The 17059-nt window shown below is 41.5% G+C and overlaps 1 protein-coding gene and 1 long non-coding RNA gene across 2 annotated transcripts; both read left to right on the forward strand.

Annotated features, from left to right (window-relative positions):
- Window positions 1-7820: 7820 nt before the first annotated feature.
- On the forward strand, window positions 7821-8687 carry LOC115577256 (uncharacterized). The gene is made up of 3 exons (XR_003983063.1): window positions 7821-8007; window positions 8336-8447; window positions 8568-8687. It is a non-coding gene; the product is annotated as an uncharacterized LOC115577256 (long non-coding RNA).
- A 6474-nt stretch (window positions 8688-15161) lies between these two features.
- On the forward strand, window positions 15162-15862 carry LOC115577243 (ribonuclease inhibitor-like; the record flags this gene model as incomplete). Its single annotated transcript, XM_030410233.1, has 2 exons — window positions 15162-15319; window positions 15703-15862. Coding segments are annotated over 2 exons (318 nt in total), but the record flags the coding sequence as incomplete, so codon positions are not given.
- Window positions 15863-17059: the final 1197 nt, after the last annotated feature.

Here is a 17059-nt window from a genome sequence, read left to right on the forward strand (position 1 = left end):
ATTTCTCTTCTGTTGCAGCAAACAACACATGGTTTCAGTCACTAACTGAGTCTATCCACACACTTTATGTCCGACTACAGTAATAACAGCAGCACTTTACTGTGACTGCAGCAACGTGCTCGTAGCTCTGTCACATACCAGAGAGACTCACTCCCTACCAACACAACACAGAGTAGTGTTTGTTGTCACAAGTTATAGAGCTGCAACTAAAAGCTGTTTTCATAACCCATTAATCACACGAAAAGACAAACGCAGATTTTTTTTTTTTTTTTTTTTTTACATTTCCAGCATTTTATTAAAAGAATAAAACATTGCTTTGACATTTTCCTTTTAGTCTTGTTCAGTTCACTTTCAAACAACTTTCCAGATTGTAAAGGCAACATAAATGTATTAGAGGTGATGAAATGTCTCAATTATAAGATGCATCACAATGCAGAGACAGAGCATCATCAAACGTGAAAGACGCTGCAGATGGATACAGGTTTTGTTTGATGATAGAAGAGATAGAGCTTTTATTTTGTAGACTGTTGTAGTCTGATTGTTGGAAGGACTTTCAGAATAAAAGGGGAATGTAAACGATGAACAGTAGCCGTGTGCAGTGATATAGATCACTGAGGATGACGAACACTGAGATGCATCGAGAAACGTTGACAGCTGAATCGTAATGGAATCGTGAGGCCGCTGAAGATTCACACCTATAAAATGTTTGTTACATGAAGAATGCAGTAAACTAAATAATGACTGAACTTTGTTTTCTAAAGTGCACAGAGCACTCCTTCATCCTCCACCATTGATAGTGGCCTCATGTGTGTTAGCAGCATACTGAGGATACCATCAGTCAGAACAGCTGCTGGCTGTGGTGTCATGGGGCGTCCTTCCTCACAACGTAGTCACCATGTTGACTTGTTTCTTTGTTAAGTGAGAGACACAAAATTGTATAATATCAGTTTGCATAGTAGCACAATTCACATGAAGCTCAGTGAACTCAGTACATGCCTTGTTGTTTTAGTTCACATCTGCTGATGTAAAGAGCAAATACAGATCAGGCCTGTACAATAAAACACAACAACAACAGAGCAGCACTTCCTCACAACATGTGAAAAGTAGAAACATATCAGAGAAACACATGTTAACCATGTAATAGATTACATGTTAAACATGTAATAGATTACAAAGGGTTTGTTGAGCCAGTAGATGCAGAAACATGAACAGTCCTACTAGGGGAGAACCCAAAGAGCTGTGATCCAGCAGCAGTCTATGTTCTGCTGCCACAAACTGAGGGACAGTGAGTGACAGTCAGCTGACAGTTGTTCATCTTATATGTGATGACACTTATTATTTAGTGTTGTGCTGTTATTGTCAGCTTTGGTTACACTTATATTTATGTTGTGTTTTCATCTACTGTACTAGTCTTTACACTACAATGTTCTTCTTTTCTTGCTTTGGCCACATGTTTGTGTTATATAGTGCCAATAAAGACATTTTTTAATTTGGATTTGAATTTAGAAAATGTAATTAAAAGATAAATGTACATTGAGAATGCAGCCTGAGCCATGCACTGAGAATAAAAAGGACATGTAGTATATATAATTTGACAGAACAGATGTGCTCAAGTTTCTATTGTGAAGAAATAAAGACTGACTTCAGACGATCTCTGACTACAACATGAACTATTCTAAAACCTCCTCTGATGTACTCCAGTGTCTCTGACTGTACTTCAGCTAATTACCCACCAGGGGGCGACACTGATCCATCACAGACCTGAGAGCACAGACGGAAGCTGTTTCTGTCTTAAACGTTGGTTGTTGAATTGAAACCTGTAATGTAGCCGGGCCCTAATCTTGTGTTTGCAGGAACAACAAGTTTACTAATGGATGAAGTGGATCGGTTCCAAAAGTTCATCCTGTCCAAACTTTTGTCAGTCAGCCTGATCAACAAACAAATCCTGCTGCTCATTAAAACACTGAACAATAAGTGACTAAAGGGACAGACACTACAGATCAGTGGAGACAGGTTCTGGGTTTGAAACCTTTACTAAGTCACCGTGCCGAGTCTCCTTCACCCGTAGTGGCTCTGACCTGCTTTCTCTTCAGGTCTCAGTGATGTGGTGCTACCGGGCCATGTGAGATCAGCTCTGCACATCTTGTAGCTGTTTTCTTTGAAGACTTTAATATAAAGTGCTGCCACAATTTTGATGACTTGGCATCAAACATGACATGAAGTTCTCCTCACAGTAACTATTACTGCTGTAATATACATCAGATATCAATCCAGCACCAAACTATAGTAACATGAACATGTCAACACATGAAACCATGAAACTGTTTCTATCACAAACAGCTTCAGTGACACTTGTGAGGTTCTGGAGGGAAACAGTCTGGGAGTCTCTGTCACTTGGTTTTGTGGCAGAGGTCGGGAACCAACGTCCAATGTTTTCTGATTGATTTATTACGTATAAATTGTATTTGTTTCTTTGCTCAGTAAAACAAAGCAGCAGAAACACAGCAAGAACAAAAAGCAGACTGTGCAGCTGAGATTCAGAAAAGCCCTCCAAGCTTCAAACAGGAATCGGACCTCAAAAGTTCTGACGTCCAAATCCAAAAGTCCTATAATATAGAAACATAAGCACAAGTTGACATTGGATCAAACAGCAAGCGTAAGGTCGCCCACAGGAAACAGCAACAACATCCAATAAAATAAAGATGAAGTGATAAATCCAACAGGAGGTTTGTGTGTGTTCTCAGATGTTGTGGTCCTCTTTCACACACACCAACATCCTGTGGCTCACTCTCAGTGTGTGAGGAGAGTGGCAGAGGTGAAGAGGTTCAGGGAGAACAGGGAGAAGCAGCCTGATGGACAGATTGTGTTTCTGTGTATGAGAGTCATGTCATGTCCATGTTTGCATGCTGAAAGAGGATGTGCTGCTCTGACCCCCCTCCTCCTTTCAGGGTGGAGCCTGCTGGAGTCCGATGGTTGACACCAGGTCTGAGGAAGTGTGAGTGTCTTTTTACTGTCATTCATCAAAACACTGTGACATCACTCATTCACATCTGTGATGTCATCATCACACTGATGACACATTAATAACTGCAGCTGTGTTGTGTCTTTTTCTCTCCATCAGATTCCTGTGAGCTCACAGTCGACACAAACACAGTCAACAGAAACATCAAACTGTCTGACAACAACAGGAAGATGACACGTGTGGAGGAGGAGGATCAGTCATATCCTGATCATCCAGAGAGGTTTAACTGGTGTCCTCAGCTGCTGTGTAGAACTGGTCTGACTGGTCGCTGTTACTGGGAGGTCCAGTGGAGAGGAGATGTTTCTATATCAGTGAGTTACAGAAGAATCAGAAGGAGAGGAGACATTAAAGACTGTGTGTTTGGATGGAATGATCAGTCCTGGAATCTGAGGTGCTTTGATGATGGTCGTTACTCTGTCTGGCACAATAACAGAGGAACAGTCATCTCCTCCTCCTCCTCCTCCTCCTCCTCCTCCTCCTCCTCCTCTGGTAGAGTAGCAGTGTATGTGGACTGTCCTGCTGGCACTCTGTCCTTCTACAGAGTCTCCTCTGACTCACTGATCCACCTCCACACCTTCAACACCACATTCACTGAACCTCTTTATCCTGGATTTGGGCTCATCTGGTCCAGTTCTGGTTCCTCAGTGTGTCTGTGTGGTGTTTAGTGTGCAGAGTCTCCTCCTGTCACAGAAACATTGTCAGTGCTGAACAGTTGAGTCTGTACAGGATCACAGTCACATCAATCTTTCAGCTTCTTGTCATAAATTCATCAGTCAACTTTGTACAAAATGATTCAAATTGATTGAAAAGATTCTTCATTTACATTTTAAACTTCTTCCATTAAATTGTGTAAATTGCGTTGACTTGTACTTTCTGCCATGTGTTGTTTTGAATTCCGGCTCTTGTTCCAATAAAATCCAGAACTATTAGTGAAATGTAAGAAACAGAAAACATTGACTCGTCTGTAGCTTTAATTGTAAAGAATCATTGTGAACAAAGTTGTGAATGGACAGTAAAATCTGATCAAATGTACTCGACACTCCACCTGAAACACTCTGACTTGTTTCATGTGTTTCTAATGATGAAACTAAAAGTTTGATGGTGTTGGTTAACACATGTAATTATGTCTGTAGTGACGTGATAAACTGCACAACATCTGTTCATTTCTGTGTGATTATTGTATGAGAAGAAAACACATTTGAATGACAATCATTGTGTTTCTCTCAGTGTTTTGTGGCTGTTGAAGTCCGGCTGTATTTTCAGGACGTTTGTTGGATTTGAATCTCGTCCGTCAAACTAAACAGCTGTGAGAAAAGTCTTTCTCTGTCTGAGCCGGTTGGCTGAAGATGTTTGGAAGTCTGAGAGCCGGATGAAATACTGAAACACTTTCAGAGATCACAAACTAAACTGTCCTGATGACGTTTTTAAACAAGTGCTGAAGAGATTTGAGCTCATGTTTGATGCTTCTGAACGTTGATGTTCAGAGCAAAGAGTCCAAAACTTGTACAAATTGTTCCTTTTTGTTTAAATCTGACTTTGTTTGTGAAACGATCAGCTGACGAGTTTATAATCAGACTGAAAGATGTCGCACAGCATCACTGAAATGTTTCTCCTCTGTTAAAGTAGCTCAATATAAGAACATCAAATATTTACAATATTAATGAGGTGATAAGACAATTTTTTTTCCAACAGAATACTGTTTGAAGCTAGAGAGGTGGCAGGGTCCGCCACATATAAACACAGTCAAACAGTATAAAGTTTGTTTATTTAGTTTGTTGATCAGCTGATGAAGATCTTTGTCTGCTCGTTGTTGTTTCTTCCACTAAACTACAGACTGCTCCTTTAAACTTTCTTTCCTGGCATCAGAAATCGAGTGAAGAACAAAAACTTTGACTTGATTTTAGAAAATATCTGAAACAAGTATTATTCTGTGTGATTGCAGCACAGCGAGCACAACTTAAACTCCTCTTTTTATTTTATTATTCTGACTTGTTTCAGGATAAAAGACGTGTTTTTAAAACAGATTTTTAATATTCTTAAAGCTTAAACATGTTTTCTTTTAGAGAAGGAACAAATAAATAATAAAAGCAAAACAGAATGAGTGTAAAAGTTTGCTGAGACATGAATTGATGATGAAATGAAAGCAGGTGGCAGCACAGAATCAGTGGGACTCAGAGATCTTCTGTCCTGACGACTCTCATCAATCTGTATGTGACTCATTTGTTTAACACTCACATTCAATCATTCATTTTCTCTTCATTTCTTTTGTTAAACGCTTTAAGTTCTCACCAAATATGTTCAATGCTTCAATATGTGTGTGAATCAATAAGTCATGTAGTGATTATGGGTCGTTCCAACCAGCCAACTCACCCACAATCCAGAACTTTTCCCGCTTCTCCAGAACACTTCATGTAGAAACTTAAATGAAGTGAATGTGATCGTGCAGCTGAACTCCAAATACTTTTTAACTTGTGGATTTTTCAACTTTGACTCTCTAAACTCAATTACAGGATTTTGGTGAAATTTGAGACAAAACAACTATTTGGATTTTACAAGTTGTCATGAATTGAACAAAAGTTTCAACACAAATGTCTTTAAAAAGAATGTGTGACATGAGCTGGCAGGTCCTGGGTCAGTCGGTGTGGAGCGACCCGTATCTACAGAACATCTAAATATCTTATTTTACTCTGTCCTTTACTGATGTTCTGAAAATAACACGTGTCATACTTTCCATACAACTTCAGTTTTTATATTTCAACACTTTCACCTGAAAAACATTCAGGACGTAAAATCAAACGTCTCTGAAGCTTTATTTAACAAGATGTGTGTCACTCACATGTTGATGTTTCTGGTTGTTTTATGTGTTTTTATAATGATGAGAAGAAAAAAAAACCTGTGATCGTGTTCATAAACTCATCTGATGGTTTCCATGGTGACATAATAAACAGATGGATGTAAAAACAGGTTGTTTATCAGGATGTTTTATTACAGAAACAGAATATTAACAGCTGATTAGAATACAAAACAAACAAACAAGTCTGTATTATTATGTATATATTCATTAAACTGTCTCATTTTGCTGATGTGGTGTTTTTCTACTGTTAACTTCCTGTTATTGTTTTAAGTGTTTTTGTTTGATCACTTTTACTTTGAAAATATCCAGGATGGAAGAATGAAAGAGGTGGAAAACCTTTTAGAAAACAGGTGAGCATCATCAAAGATTGTATAGTCTGAGGGTCTTAGCAGGAGACGGAGCCGGAATGATCTCCTCTGTCAGTAGAAACACCTGGTTTCACCTTTTAGAAACAGGTGAGCATCATCAAAGATCGTCTAGAGTCTAGATGATCTTTGATGATGCTCACCTGTTTCTAAAATGTTTCCATCTTTTCCCAGAGATGATAAAGAGCTCTGTGAGGAGCTGTTGTCTGTAACACCACTGAGACACATCGAGAGGAGAGGACATATATGCAGCAATAAAGGAGATGTTGAGACAGAGAGGTGTCGATCTGAACCAGGTGGTCTCATCACCACAGATGGAGCCCCTGCCATGGTGGGAAGAGAGAAGACGACCCTGATCTCAGAGCTCACCACCGTCTCATCCATCACACTGTTCTGTGCGCTGAAGTCATGAACAAGAGCAGCTCAAGAGTCAGACAGCAACACAGATTTCACTGTTTCTGCAAGATGAGCACAACATGGAGACGGTTGCTGTGTCGGCTGACATCACATCACACCTTCATGAGCTCAAGTTAAAGCTGCAGGACCGGAAACATTCAGTGGTTCATTGGATGAAAGCTGCTGGATGTTTCCACAGGAAGCTGCACATTCTCACAGCAGATGTTGAAGGAGAGTGAACACACTTCCCAAAGCTGCAGAACACACTCAGTCTGAGAGAGATGTTCCTCCCCGTGTTGACTTCATACACAAGCTGAGTGGAAACTTCAGTAAAAGCTTTGACAGCTTCAGCCTCGGGCAGCAGCTCCTCCTGCTGACCCACAATCCTCTCCTCATCACAGAACTTTTCACAGGAGGTGACACAGACGTTGAGGTGGGCTCATGTGGGATCTCTGCAGCTGGAGCTCATTGATCTGTGAGGAAGTGATGCATGAAGAGCATTTAGAGGCCACTGACCTGCTGCTTTCTGGCTGCTGCACACTGTTTTCATGGTCTAACCAAAGCAGCACTGCACACCTGGACCACGTTTGGACCCACTGACGGCTGTGAGTCGGCTTTTTCCACCGTCAACAACATGAAGAACAAGTCTGGTTCCAGGCTCACAGGTGAACACCTACAGATCTGCATGAGAACGGCAGCGACTCCATTCAGCCAAGATTGAAATCAGTGGCAGGACCATCACATGCCCATTCCTCTCAGGAAGACAAGTCAAAGAAAAGAAGCAGATATTCAAAGAGAAAAGGCTGTTTGCACTTTTTATTGACTGTTTTCTGAATATGTTGACGTGTTTTCACTTGAAATGTCTAATTGAAGCGTAAAAAAGGTTATTCTGAGCTCTGTTTTCACCTTTTATAGCTTTTATACTGAGGCCTCTGTTTTCTTTAACTTGAAATAAAGGCCTTAAATTAATTCGCCTGGGACGACTTCTATTTCTGGTAAAATATCTGGTTGATGACTGTACAAGTGTTGAACATTGAATGTGGGGAAGACTGTAAGACACAAGCTGGACTTTGTGAGGTTCAGACCTTTTACTGGGAGGAAATTTTAGTAACTTTAAAATCTTTGATTGATTGATTGAATCAATGAATTGAGGCACTGGAACTGGATTTGTTCAAAGAGAATCAGACTCCCCCACAGAAATGGTACATTCCGGGGGCGGGGCCACTGCAGTGCACCTGATCAGCCACCTGTAGCCTATAAAGCTGAGCTGCTGCCACACAGACGGTCTTTTGTTCCTCAGTGTGACATTCGTAGTGATGTGTCTTCTGTGTCGAGTAGTCCAGGAAGATATTTGTGAAGCGCGTATCGAGGTTTGTTCGAAGCCTCACGAGCCGGCCGTACCACGTGACTGATTCAGGAACTGTTTCATGGTTTTGGCGTTCGATGCTAGATTTAAGGGGCAACGAAATGCAATGGAGGTCCCCCGTTACCTCACATTTTGTGTAGTTTCTGTTTTTTCTCTGCGATCTATTCAGGTGTCATTTGACTTTACGATGGAACCTGCGAGAAAGAAAAGATTTTCCCTGTCTGGGAACAATTTGAGCTGATCTCCCATAATGTATACACAGTAATGACTAAATGTGGCAACACAGCATATCCCTTGTTCTGATTTCTTTCTCATGTCTGGTATTTTAAAAGGTGAAGTGTCTGTGATCCAAAGAACTTGGATACAGCAACACCTCCTCTATGCTGAGGCATTATGGGGTCTTACATGGGAACAAGGAGACCAACCAAGGTGGACCAAGCTCAGGTAAGCCATTTTAGGATGCAATGATAAGACGGCATACAAACATACAACTACAGCATTAATCTATATTTTAAATGTGACTAATGACATCTGTAATTGAATACTGCATTTTTTTGTCATCAGGAGGGAAGACTGATGTGGATGAGGCATGGTCACCATGGTTACTGAGGATTCCCAGCACTTCACTAATGTGGAAGACAAATGGTTCAGAAATCTTTGAGCTGCTTGCCTCAGAAACTTCACATTTTTAAGTTTCCATCAGTATGAAAGTAATCTGGTGACAGTAGCGTGTATATCCACAGGCACACTGCAAACAGGAAGTTCTGATAACTAATTCAGCAAAGTTTAATTGAGCTCCTGAGATGTTCTGTGGACTACGACACTTCACCTGACTCTCCATCAGCACGGAGCTGAAAAGACGAGGACTGAATTCCTATTTAGTTGAATTTACCCTTTAATATCTGACAGCAGCTCTGGGTAGATACAGATGAGGATCATTTTAAACTCAGAAAAATAAGAACATGAACAAAAAGGAGAAAAATAGAAGCTTTCAACACCCCTGATGATAATTCATGGAGCACTTTCCGAATCAAATCACACATAAAAACAAAATATAAACGAGTAAAGTGACAGAAAACAGTGAAACAGGTCAAAGACATTTATTAAAGTATGTTTCTGTGTCTTGTGGTGCTTCTCCTCTGCTCTGCTGCTCTTTAGCTCCCTCTTGTGGTGAATCTCGTGTCCTGCGCTCTCAGTCTGACAGCTCTGACACTTCATCCAGCCCTGAACTGATCTTATAACAAAGCTGCTTTTATATTCAACATGACTAAGAAGTAGCTCATATCACAGTAGTTACTGTTTAATGTAGGCTGGTGGAAACTGACACGTTTTACAAAGAAATAAACATCCTAATGTTGTGCATTTTAAAGCCGAATTTACAAGAAGTCACCAATGACTAAGGATTTGTCGCAGCTGTTTCACAAATTCTATAAAGTTTCTCCTCACTCAACAACTCTTATAAACAGACGATCTTTTTAAGGTAGTCTGGTTATATTGTATTTATAATCCTTGCCAAATTAACAAGTAGGTTCAGATAGTTAGGAATATGTGGATATCCTTAAAGTATCCTTAAATATGTTTTTTTAATTGAATTCTGCTTCCATCTAGTGCTTCTTTGCTGCCATGTAAAAAGGTGGAAACCAGGTGAGCATCATCACAGATTGTATAGTCTGAGGGTTTTTTGTTCCAGTGTGATAAAAACACATTTGTTTTTTATCACAGCAGCATCACACAGACAAATATATTCTAGGATATTCATTGAAAATGTGCCGTATGTAATAATGAATGGTGTCCACATCAGCTGTGAAAACATTCTGACCAACACATTCTACTCTCGATTGGAACTTCAATACCCAGAAATCCTCTGTGGCGACGTCACTAACAGTTTGAACATGTCAACCCCCAGACTCCCTTATGAAATCTCTCCATTTAGTGAGTTTTTGAGTTAGGAGACACTTTATAACCTCCTGAAACGCTGTTTGTGACTGATTCTTCATTATTTGAGCCTTCTTGTAAATTCGGCATGTGTCAGCTCGTTGTGGGTCGTGCTGCAGCCCCCTCAGTCTAACAGGAAGACTCCCAGTCAGTCACACGCCTCTCTGGCTGTTTCCTCCTCACAGTTTACTTTCACTTTCTCTGACAGGTGTGTTGCAGATAGTTTTCTCCGTCTGAACCTCCAGCTGAAGGTAATGTAATGAATCTAACATGTTCGACTCGCTAACACAAGCTCTACTTTTCATTGTTACACCGGAAACAGCACAAAAAGTGAAGCTCGTTGTTTAATTCTCGACGAACTCGTTTAAGTTTAAACTCGGGACGACGGAGGAGAAACAACTGCCGATAAGAATATCCACCATTGTGTGCTGATACTTGCTTACTTACTGAAACACAGCCAACACAGACTGACGACAGTTTAACTACCTTGGTTAAACATCTTTGAGTATTTAGAGTTTCACTGTAGAAGCTTAACTTCTTCTCATTATTCATATTATTACTCCACGGTGTGTTACGTCATGTGACCTCAGACCTCGGTTACGTCACACAGGTGAAGCACACTCGCAACCATAAAGTAAACAAGTGTAATGTTCGTGACATAGGTCTATATTATATATTATATTATCTTGTTGAGCTTGTAACATATTTAGTAGTCACACACGAGACAGTGTGTGTGTGTGTTGCTGTGTAATCTTTGCTTCATGCCTCTTGAATTTAGTCCATTAAACCAGCGGTAACATTACTGACACAAACACATTACAACATGTAAAATGCAGTTTACTGACATTTGCAGCTCAGATCAATCAACTTGTGAACAAAAGATATTATCAGCTGCTGCAGAAACTGTTTGACCAATCAGGAGCTGCGCTGTGTAATTCTGCTGCTCATCTTAGTTTTGAATGTTTTCATTTTATTTGTTGACTGTGTCAAACGTTTTGTCCTTTCTCTCTTTTTCAAAGGTCACTTTATACTTCTTGTTGTGAAATAATTGTTTTATGTTCAAATTTTCTTGGTTGAAATGAATAATAGTCAATTAATGTTCAGTTGATGTGCAGATGAATGATTTGTGTTTCCTCTCCAGATGAAAGTGTGTGTGAGATGAGCAGCATGAATCAGTGTGAGGACAGAGAGGAGGGAGGCCCTCCCTCTAAAACCACTGGACCTGGACCTGGACCTGGACCTGGATCTGGACCTGAACCTGGACCTGGATCTGAGCCCAGTTGTGTGTCCTTCAAGAGTGACCGGTCAAATGATCTTCTCATTAATTTTAAAGGACAACCAGCTCCTGCTGTAAAGAGGTGAGCTGTTAATAACATTAATATGTGACTGATTCATGTTTTAACTTTTGAGAAAGATGTTTTTTGAAACCTGATGTTTATTTTTAGCTTCATTCTTCTTCAGTTTAATTTATATTCTCACTTTAGAAAGTTGCCCAATAGAACCAGTCTTCAACTCTTCATTTCACTTTATTGAATTAGTTTGGTCCAATATTCTCTGAAGGTTTATTCCTGATGGTTTCCACTATTTTATGGACAGAAACTTCTGTGTCTGAAGACTAGAAAGTGAATCAACATCTCTGGTGGTCTTCTTCTCTGTCCTACAGGAGACCAGCCTCTACTGGACCTGAACCTGGACCTGGACCTGGACCTGGACCTGGACCAGGACCTGGACCTGAGCCCAGCTGTGTTTCCCTCAAGAGTGACGGGTCAAAGGATGCGATCATTGATTTCAAACAAGAACATTCCTCAGACAGACAGTAAGTTGTTGTCATGTTGCTCTCTGTTGATGTTTGTCCTCATTAAATCCAGTCTGACCAGTTGTCCTGATGGTCTTCATGTTCTCAGAGTGATGATGGAGGTCAGAGCAGGATTAGTATTAAAGGACAAGTTCACATTTCTTCATGTCCGTCCCTAAACAACTCTGACAGGACAGTGTTCCTCCTGTGGACAAACAGCAGTGACTCACCTCCTGCTGAAATCTGACCTGCTGCTGAGGAGAGGAAGGGCTGTGTGTTATATCTGATGTTACAAGGGCCCGACCCATCTGGACTTCATGGGGCCGGTACCAAAACCCATATTAAGGAGTAAAAAACTCTAATAACTGATATATCCGCTGATTAGATATAAAATATATAAAAACAAATAACTCATTTTCTGATCTCTTAAATATAGTTTAAACACTTGAGAAAAAGTTATGAACTGAAGATGGAACATTTTACAGTTTTACAATATTTATTAAATATGCAAAAATAATAAAGTTATACAAACGGGTCTAAAGTTACATGGAGCATTTTTAAACTCAGGCTTTAAGTATTTTTTCTTACTACAAGTCATGTCTACATGAATATTGCTTATATTTACAAATGATGAATTCATTAATTTCTTTATATTTAGGCGGTTGTGTCATTAATCACCCAAAATCAACACACAAAAGTCAATAAATGACTTTCGGGTCACAAATCAGACAAATTGAATATCAAAATCAAGTTTGTGCGAAAAACAAACCAGTAATTTAGTTTTTTGGTATCTGATTCAAAGATTTGCAGACACAATGTGACTGATTCTTCATGATTCCTCCACAGAGTCGACCAGGAGAGCTCAGAGGTTCCCAGAGGTCCGTCTGTCCAGCAGCATCAGACACACCTGGACTCCATATTTATGGTCTGTACATGAACAACAACTACTTTTTCATCCAGTCTGTTCACAATAATCTCCTTGCTGCACTTTACAGACCAGTGGCGAATCTGTCCAACATGGATCTGATGTTAAATGTTGTCATTCACATAATATTCTGTTTCAGCTGCTGGAGGAGAACATTGTGACTTTTGTGAAGAACGAGCTGAAGAAGGTCCAGAAGGTTCTGAGTTCAGATCCCTCTGAATCATTAGAGAGTCAAAGGGAGGATGAGGAGGTGTTGGATGGTGAGGATGAAGAGCAGAGGAGGAGCAGCAGAGAGGCATTTCTGAAGATCACACTTCACTTCCTGAGGAGAATGAAGCAGGAGGAGCTGGCTGACTGTCTGCAGAGCAGTAAGAGGATTTCTCTAAAGATTTAACATGATGGATCGATGAGACAGTTTGTCTCAACAGATGGAGGAAAAACATGGAAAACATGTTTATATGTGCTATTTTAGGGGAAGGAAATTGTCATATTTTCTTTATTAATGTCTTGATCGTTTTTGTTCTGTGTTCATTTAGAACATCTTGCCGCAGTTTGTCGGCATAAACTTAAATCTAACCTTCAGAAGAAGTTCCAGTGTGTGTTTGAGGGGATCTCTAAAGCAGGAAACCCAACCCTTCTGAATCAGATCTACACAGAGCTCTACATCACAGAGGGAGGGACTGCAGAGGTCAATGATGAACATGAGGTCAGACAGATTGAAACAGCATCCAGGAAACCACACAGACCAGAAACAACAGTCAGACAAGAAGACATCTTTAAAGCCTCACCTGGAAGAGACGAACCAATCAGAACAGTGATGACAAAGGGAGTGGCTGGCATCGGGAAAACAGTCTTAACACAGAAGTTCACTCTGGACTGGGCTGAAGACAAAGCCAACAAGGACATACAGTTCACATTTCCATTCACTTTCAGAGAGCTGAATGTGCTGAAAGAGAAAAAGTTCAGCTTGGTGGAACTTGTTCGTCACTTCTTCACTGAAACCAAAGAAATCTGCAGCTTTGAAGAGTTCCAGGTTGTGTTCATCTTTGACGGTCTGGATGAGTGTTGACTTCCTCTGGACTTCCACAACACTGAGATCCTGACTGATGTTACAGAGTCCACCTCAGTGGATGTGCTGCTGACAAACCTCATCAGGGGGAAACTGCTTCCCTCTGCTCGCCTCTGGATAACCACACGACCTGCAGCAGCCAATCAGATCCCTCCAGGGTGTGTTGACATGGTGACAGAGGTCAGAGGGTTCACTGACCCACAGAAGAAGAAGTACTTCAGGAAGAGATTCAGAGACAAGAAGCAGGCCAGAAGAATCATCTCCCACATCAAGAAATCAAGAAGCCTCCACATCATGTGCCACATCCCAGTCTTCTGCTGGATCACTGCTACAGTTCTGGAGGATGTGTTGAAGACCAGAGAGGGAGGAGAGCTGCCCAAGACCCTGACTGAGATGTACATCCACTTCCTGGTGGTTCAGGCCAAAGTGAAGAAGGTCAAGTATGATGGAGGAGCTGAGACAGATCCACACTGGACTCCAGAGAGCAGGAAGATGATTGAGTCTCTGGGAAAACTGGCTTTTGATCAGCTGCAGAGCGGAAACCTGATCTTCTATGAATCAGACCTGACAGCGTGTGGCATTGATATCAGAGCAGCCTCAGTGTACTCAGGAGTGTTCACACAGATCTTTAAAGAGGAGAGAGGACTGTACCAGGACAAGGTGTTCTGCTTCATCCATCTGAGTGTTCAGGAGTTTCTGGCTGCTCTTCATGTCCATCTGACATTCATGAACTCTAGAGTCAATCTGCCAGTAGAAGAAAAGCAGTCAAAATCCTTGTGGTCTAAACTATTAAGAGACAAACCTGACCCAAAACATCTCATCAACTCCCAGGAGTCTGAAGCAAGAAAAAACGAAGTTGCATTGACACAGTACCTCCAGAGTTTTGTGGACAAGGCCTTACAGAGTCCAAATGGACACCTGGACTTGTTCCTCCGCTTCCTCCTCGGTCTTTCACTGGAGACCAATCAGACTCTCCTACGAGGTCTGCAGACACAGATACGAAGTATCTCAGGGACCAACCAGAACATAGTGGAGTATATAAAGAAGAAGATCAGTGAGAGTCTGTCTCCAGAGAGAAGCATCAATCTGTTCCACTGTCTGAATGAACTGAACAATCGTTCTCTAGTGGAGGAGATCCAACAGTACCTGAGATCAGGACGTCTCTCCACAGATAAACTGTCTCCTGCTCAGTGGTCAGCTCTGGTCTTCATCTTACTGTCATCAGAAAAAGATCTGGACGTGTTTGATCTGAAGAAATACTCTGCTTCAGAGGAGGCTCTTCTGAGGCTGCTGCCAGTGGTCAAAGCCTCCAACAAAGCTCTGTAAGTGTGGAGAAGTTTCTTCAGAATGCAGTAAATGTGCTGTTATTGACCCAAATACAAATAATTTTCTTGTTCTGCTCATTATTCTTTATCCAGACTGAGTGGCTGTAACCTCTCAGAGAGAAGCTGTGAAGCTCTGTCCTCAGTTCTCAGCTCCCAGTCCTCTAGTCTGAGAGAACTGGACCTGAGTAACAACAACCTGCAGGATTCAGGAGTGAAGCTACTTTCTGCTGAACTGAAGAGTCCACACTGTGTCCTTGAAACCCTCAGGTCAGGATTTATTATTTTATTTCATTATTTTTTGTAACATAACAATTGGAGCAGGTCTTGATCATACTCCGTATATAATTTGATTTATTTAAGAGACCCATCATGTCCCCCACGTGCAAGCACTCAACACAGTGTTGAGAAAATACTGCCTTTTAACGGACAGAATCCTCTAGCAGAACCGGGCTTAGTGGTTGGCCGCCATCTGTCTCAACTGGTTGGGTTGAGAGAGAGTGACAGAAGTCCCATTCACATGGAATGTGGGGATGGTTTCATTCTGCCTCTGATAATTATGTTATAAACATTAAACCCTTAAACACAGATGTGCATTGAATTATCAGGTCTCTCAGCTGATCTGCAATGTGTGTTGTTTTGTGTGTCTGCAGGCTGTCAGGCTGTCTGATCACAGAGGAAGGCTGTACTTCTCTGGCCTCAGCTCTGGACTCCAACCCCTCCCATCTGAGAGAGCTGGACCTGAGCTACAATCATCCAGGAGACTCAGGAGTGAAGCAGCTATCTGCTCGACTGGAGGATCCAGGCTGGAGACTGGACACTCTCAGGTATGTAGAGTCCTGCTGCAGCCACAGACAGTCAGTAGCCCCATTCACAGTGCTGCGCCTCCGCCTCCGCCTCCACCTCTGTGAGAATTTTTCAGAAGCGGTGAGGGGCGAAATTTTGCTCTGGTGCTGATCAGCGCATGTTGGTCCTTCACTCACCTCAATAAAGAGAAATGTCCCACAAAGCAACATAACAGGACCAAACAAAAGTAACATAGTAACTAGGGCGGGCGATATATTGAATATACTCGATGTATTGCGGTTTGTTCTCTGTGGGATGTAGAAAATGACTATATTGTGAATACTCGAGTATACATTCAATCGTCACACAGTTGCTTTTAGTCGCGGGCACTGAACTACAGGTATTTCTCACTCTCTCTCATTTCTCCGCACAGAGAGATAAAACAAATGCACCTAGTTACGTACATCGCATTCTGTCGTGCGTGCAACGTCATACGCCCGGCAGCATGTAGCAGCAGAGGTCTCAGGTAGCAGCAGCAGCAGGTGCTATGAATTAATTCCCAAGAAAAACAACGCAGGCTCCATTGTCTGGCGGTGGTTTGGGTACAAGAGGGAGGACGTAAAGTATGCATGGATTAAAGTTCTCCGTCGCTACAACAGATTTCCGTCATTCAAACTTCACAGAGGCGACTTATGAGATCGATGTAGATCGGAGGGGAACAAGTGTTGGTTGAGCTTTATTGACAGATTGTCACACTCTACAGCCAATGGTATCGTTTACAGCGTGTGTGCGTCTGACCAATGACAGTGCAGTGACCCACACAGGGCGGGATCTAAACACGGAGCGGCGCTAACGTTTAGCTGCTTAGCTAGCAAGGACTCGTCGCGCTGCTACGTTACCAATTAGTTTTTGAGTTTAGTCAACATGTGAGAACTCGTCTGACACGGAGAGTCTCCTGTTGTGTGCTACATGTGTGAAATAACAACTATAGTCTGGACTTTGTTTGCAGTGTATCTGTGTAAACGGCTTCAGCGTCTCTCCCTCCCCTCTGGCACCATGAGTTACCATGGTTACAGGAACGCCCTGAAACTTTACAACGATCAATAATAAGTTTCTGGTTAGTTTGACTGTACAAAATCATGAATGTAGCCTGATTGTAGCTCAATGCTGAAATCTTGTATTATAACATATAGAACAAATGTAAAGCCTCAGAGCTTCTTTGAT

The sequence above is a fragment of the Sparus aurata genome, chromosome 24, assembly GCF_900880675.1.
Source record: "Sparus aurata chromosome 24, fSpaAur1.1, whole genome shotgun sequence".
NCBI classification, from domain to species: Eukaryota; Metazoa; Chordata; class Actinopteri; order Spariformes; family Sparidae; genus Sparus; species Sparus aurata.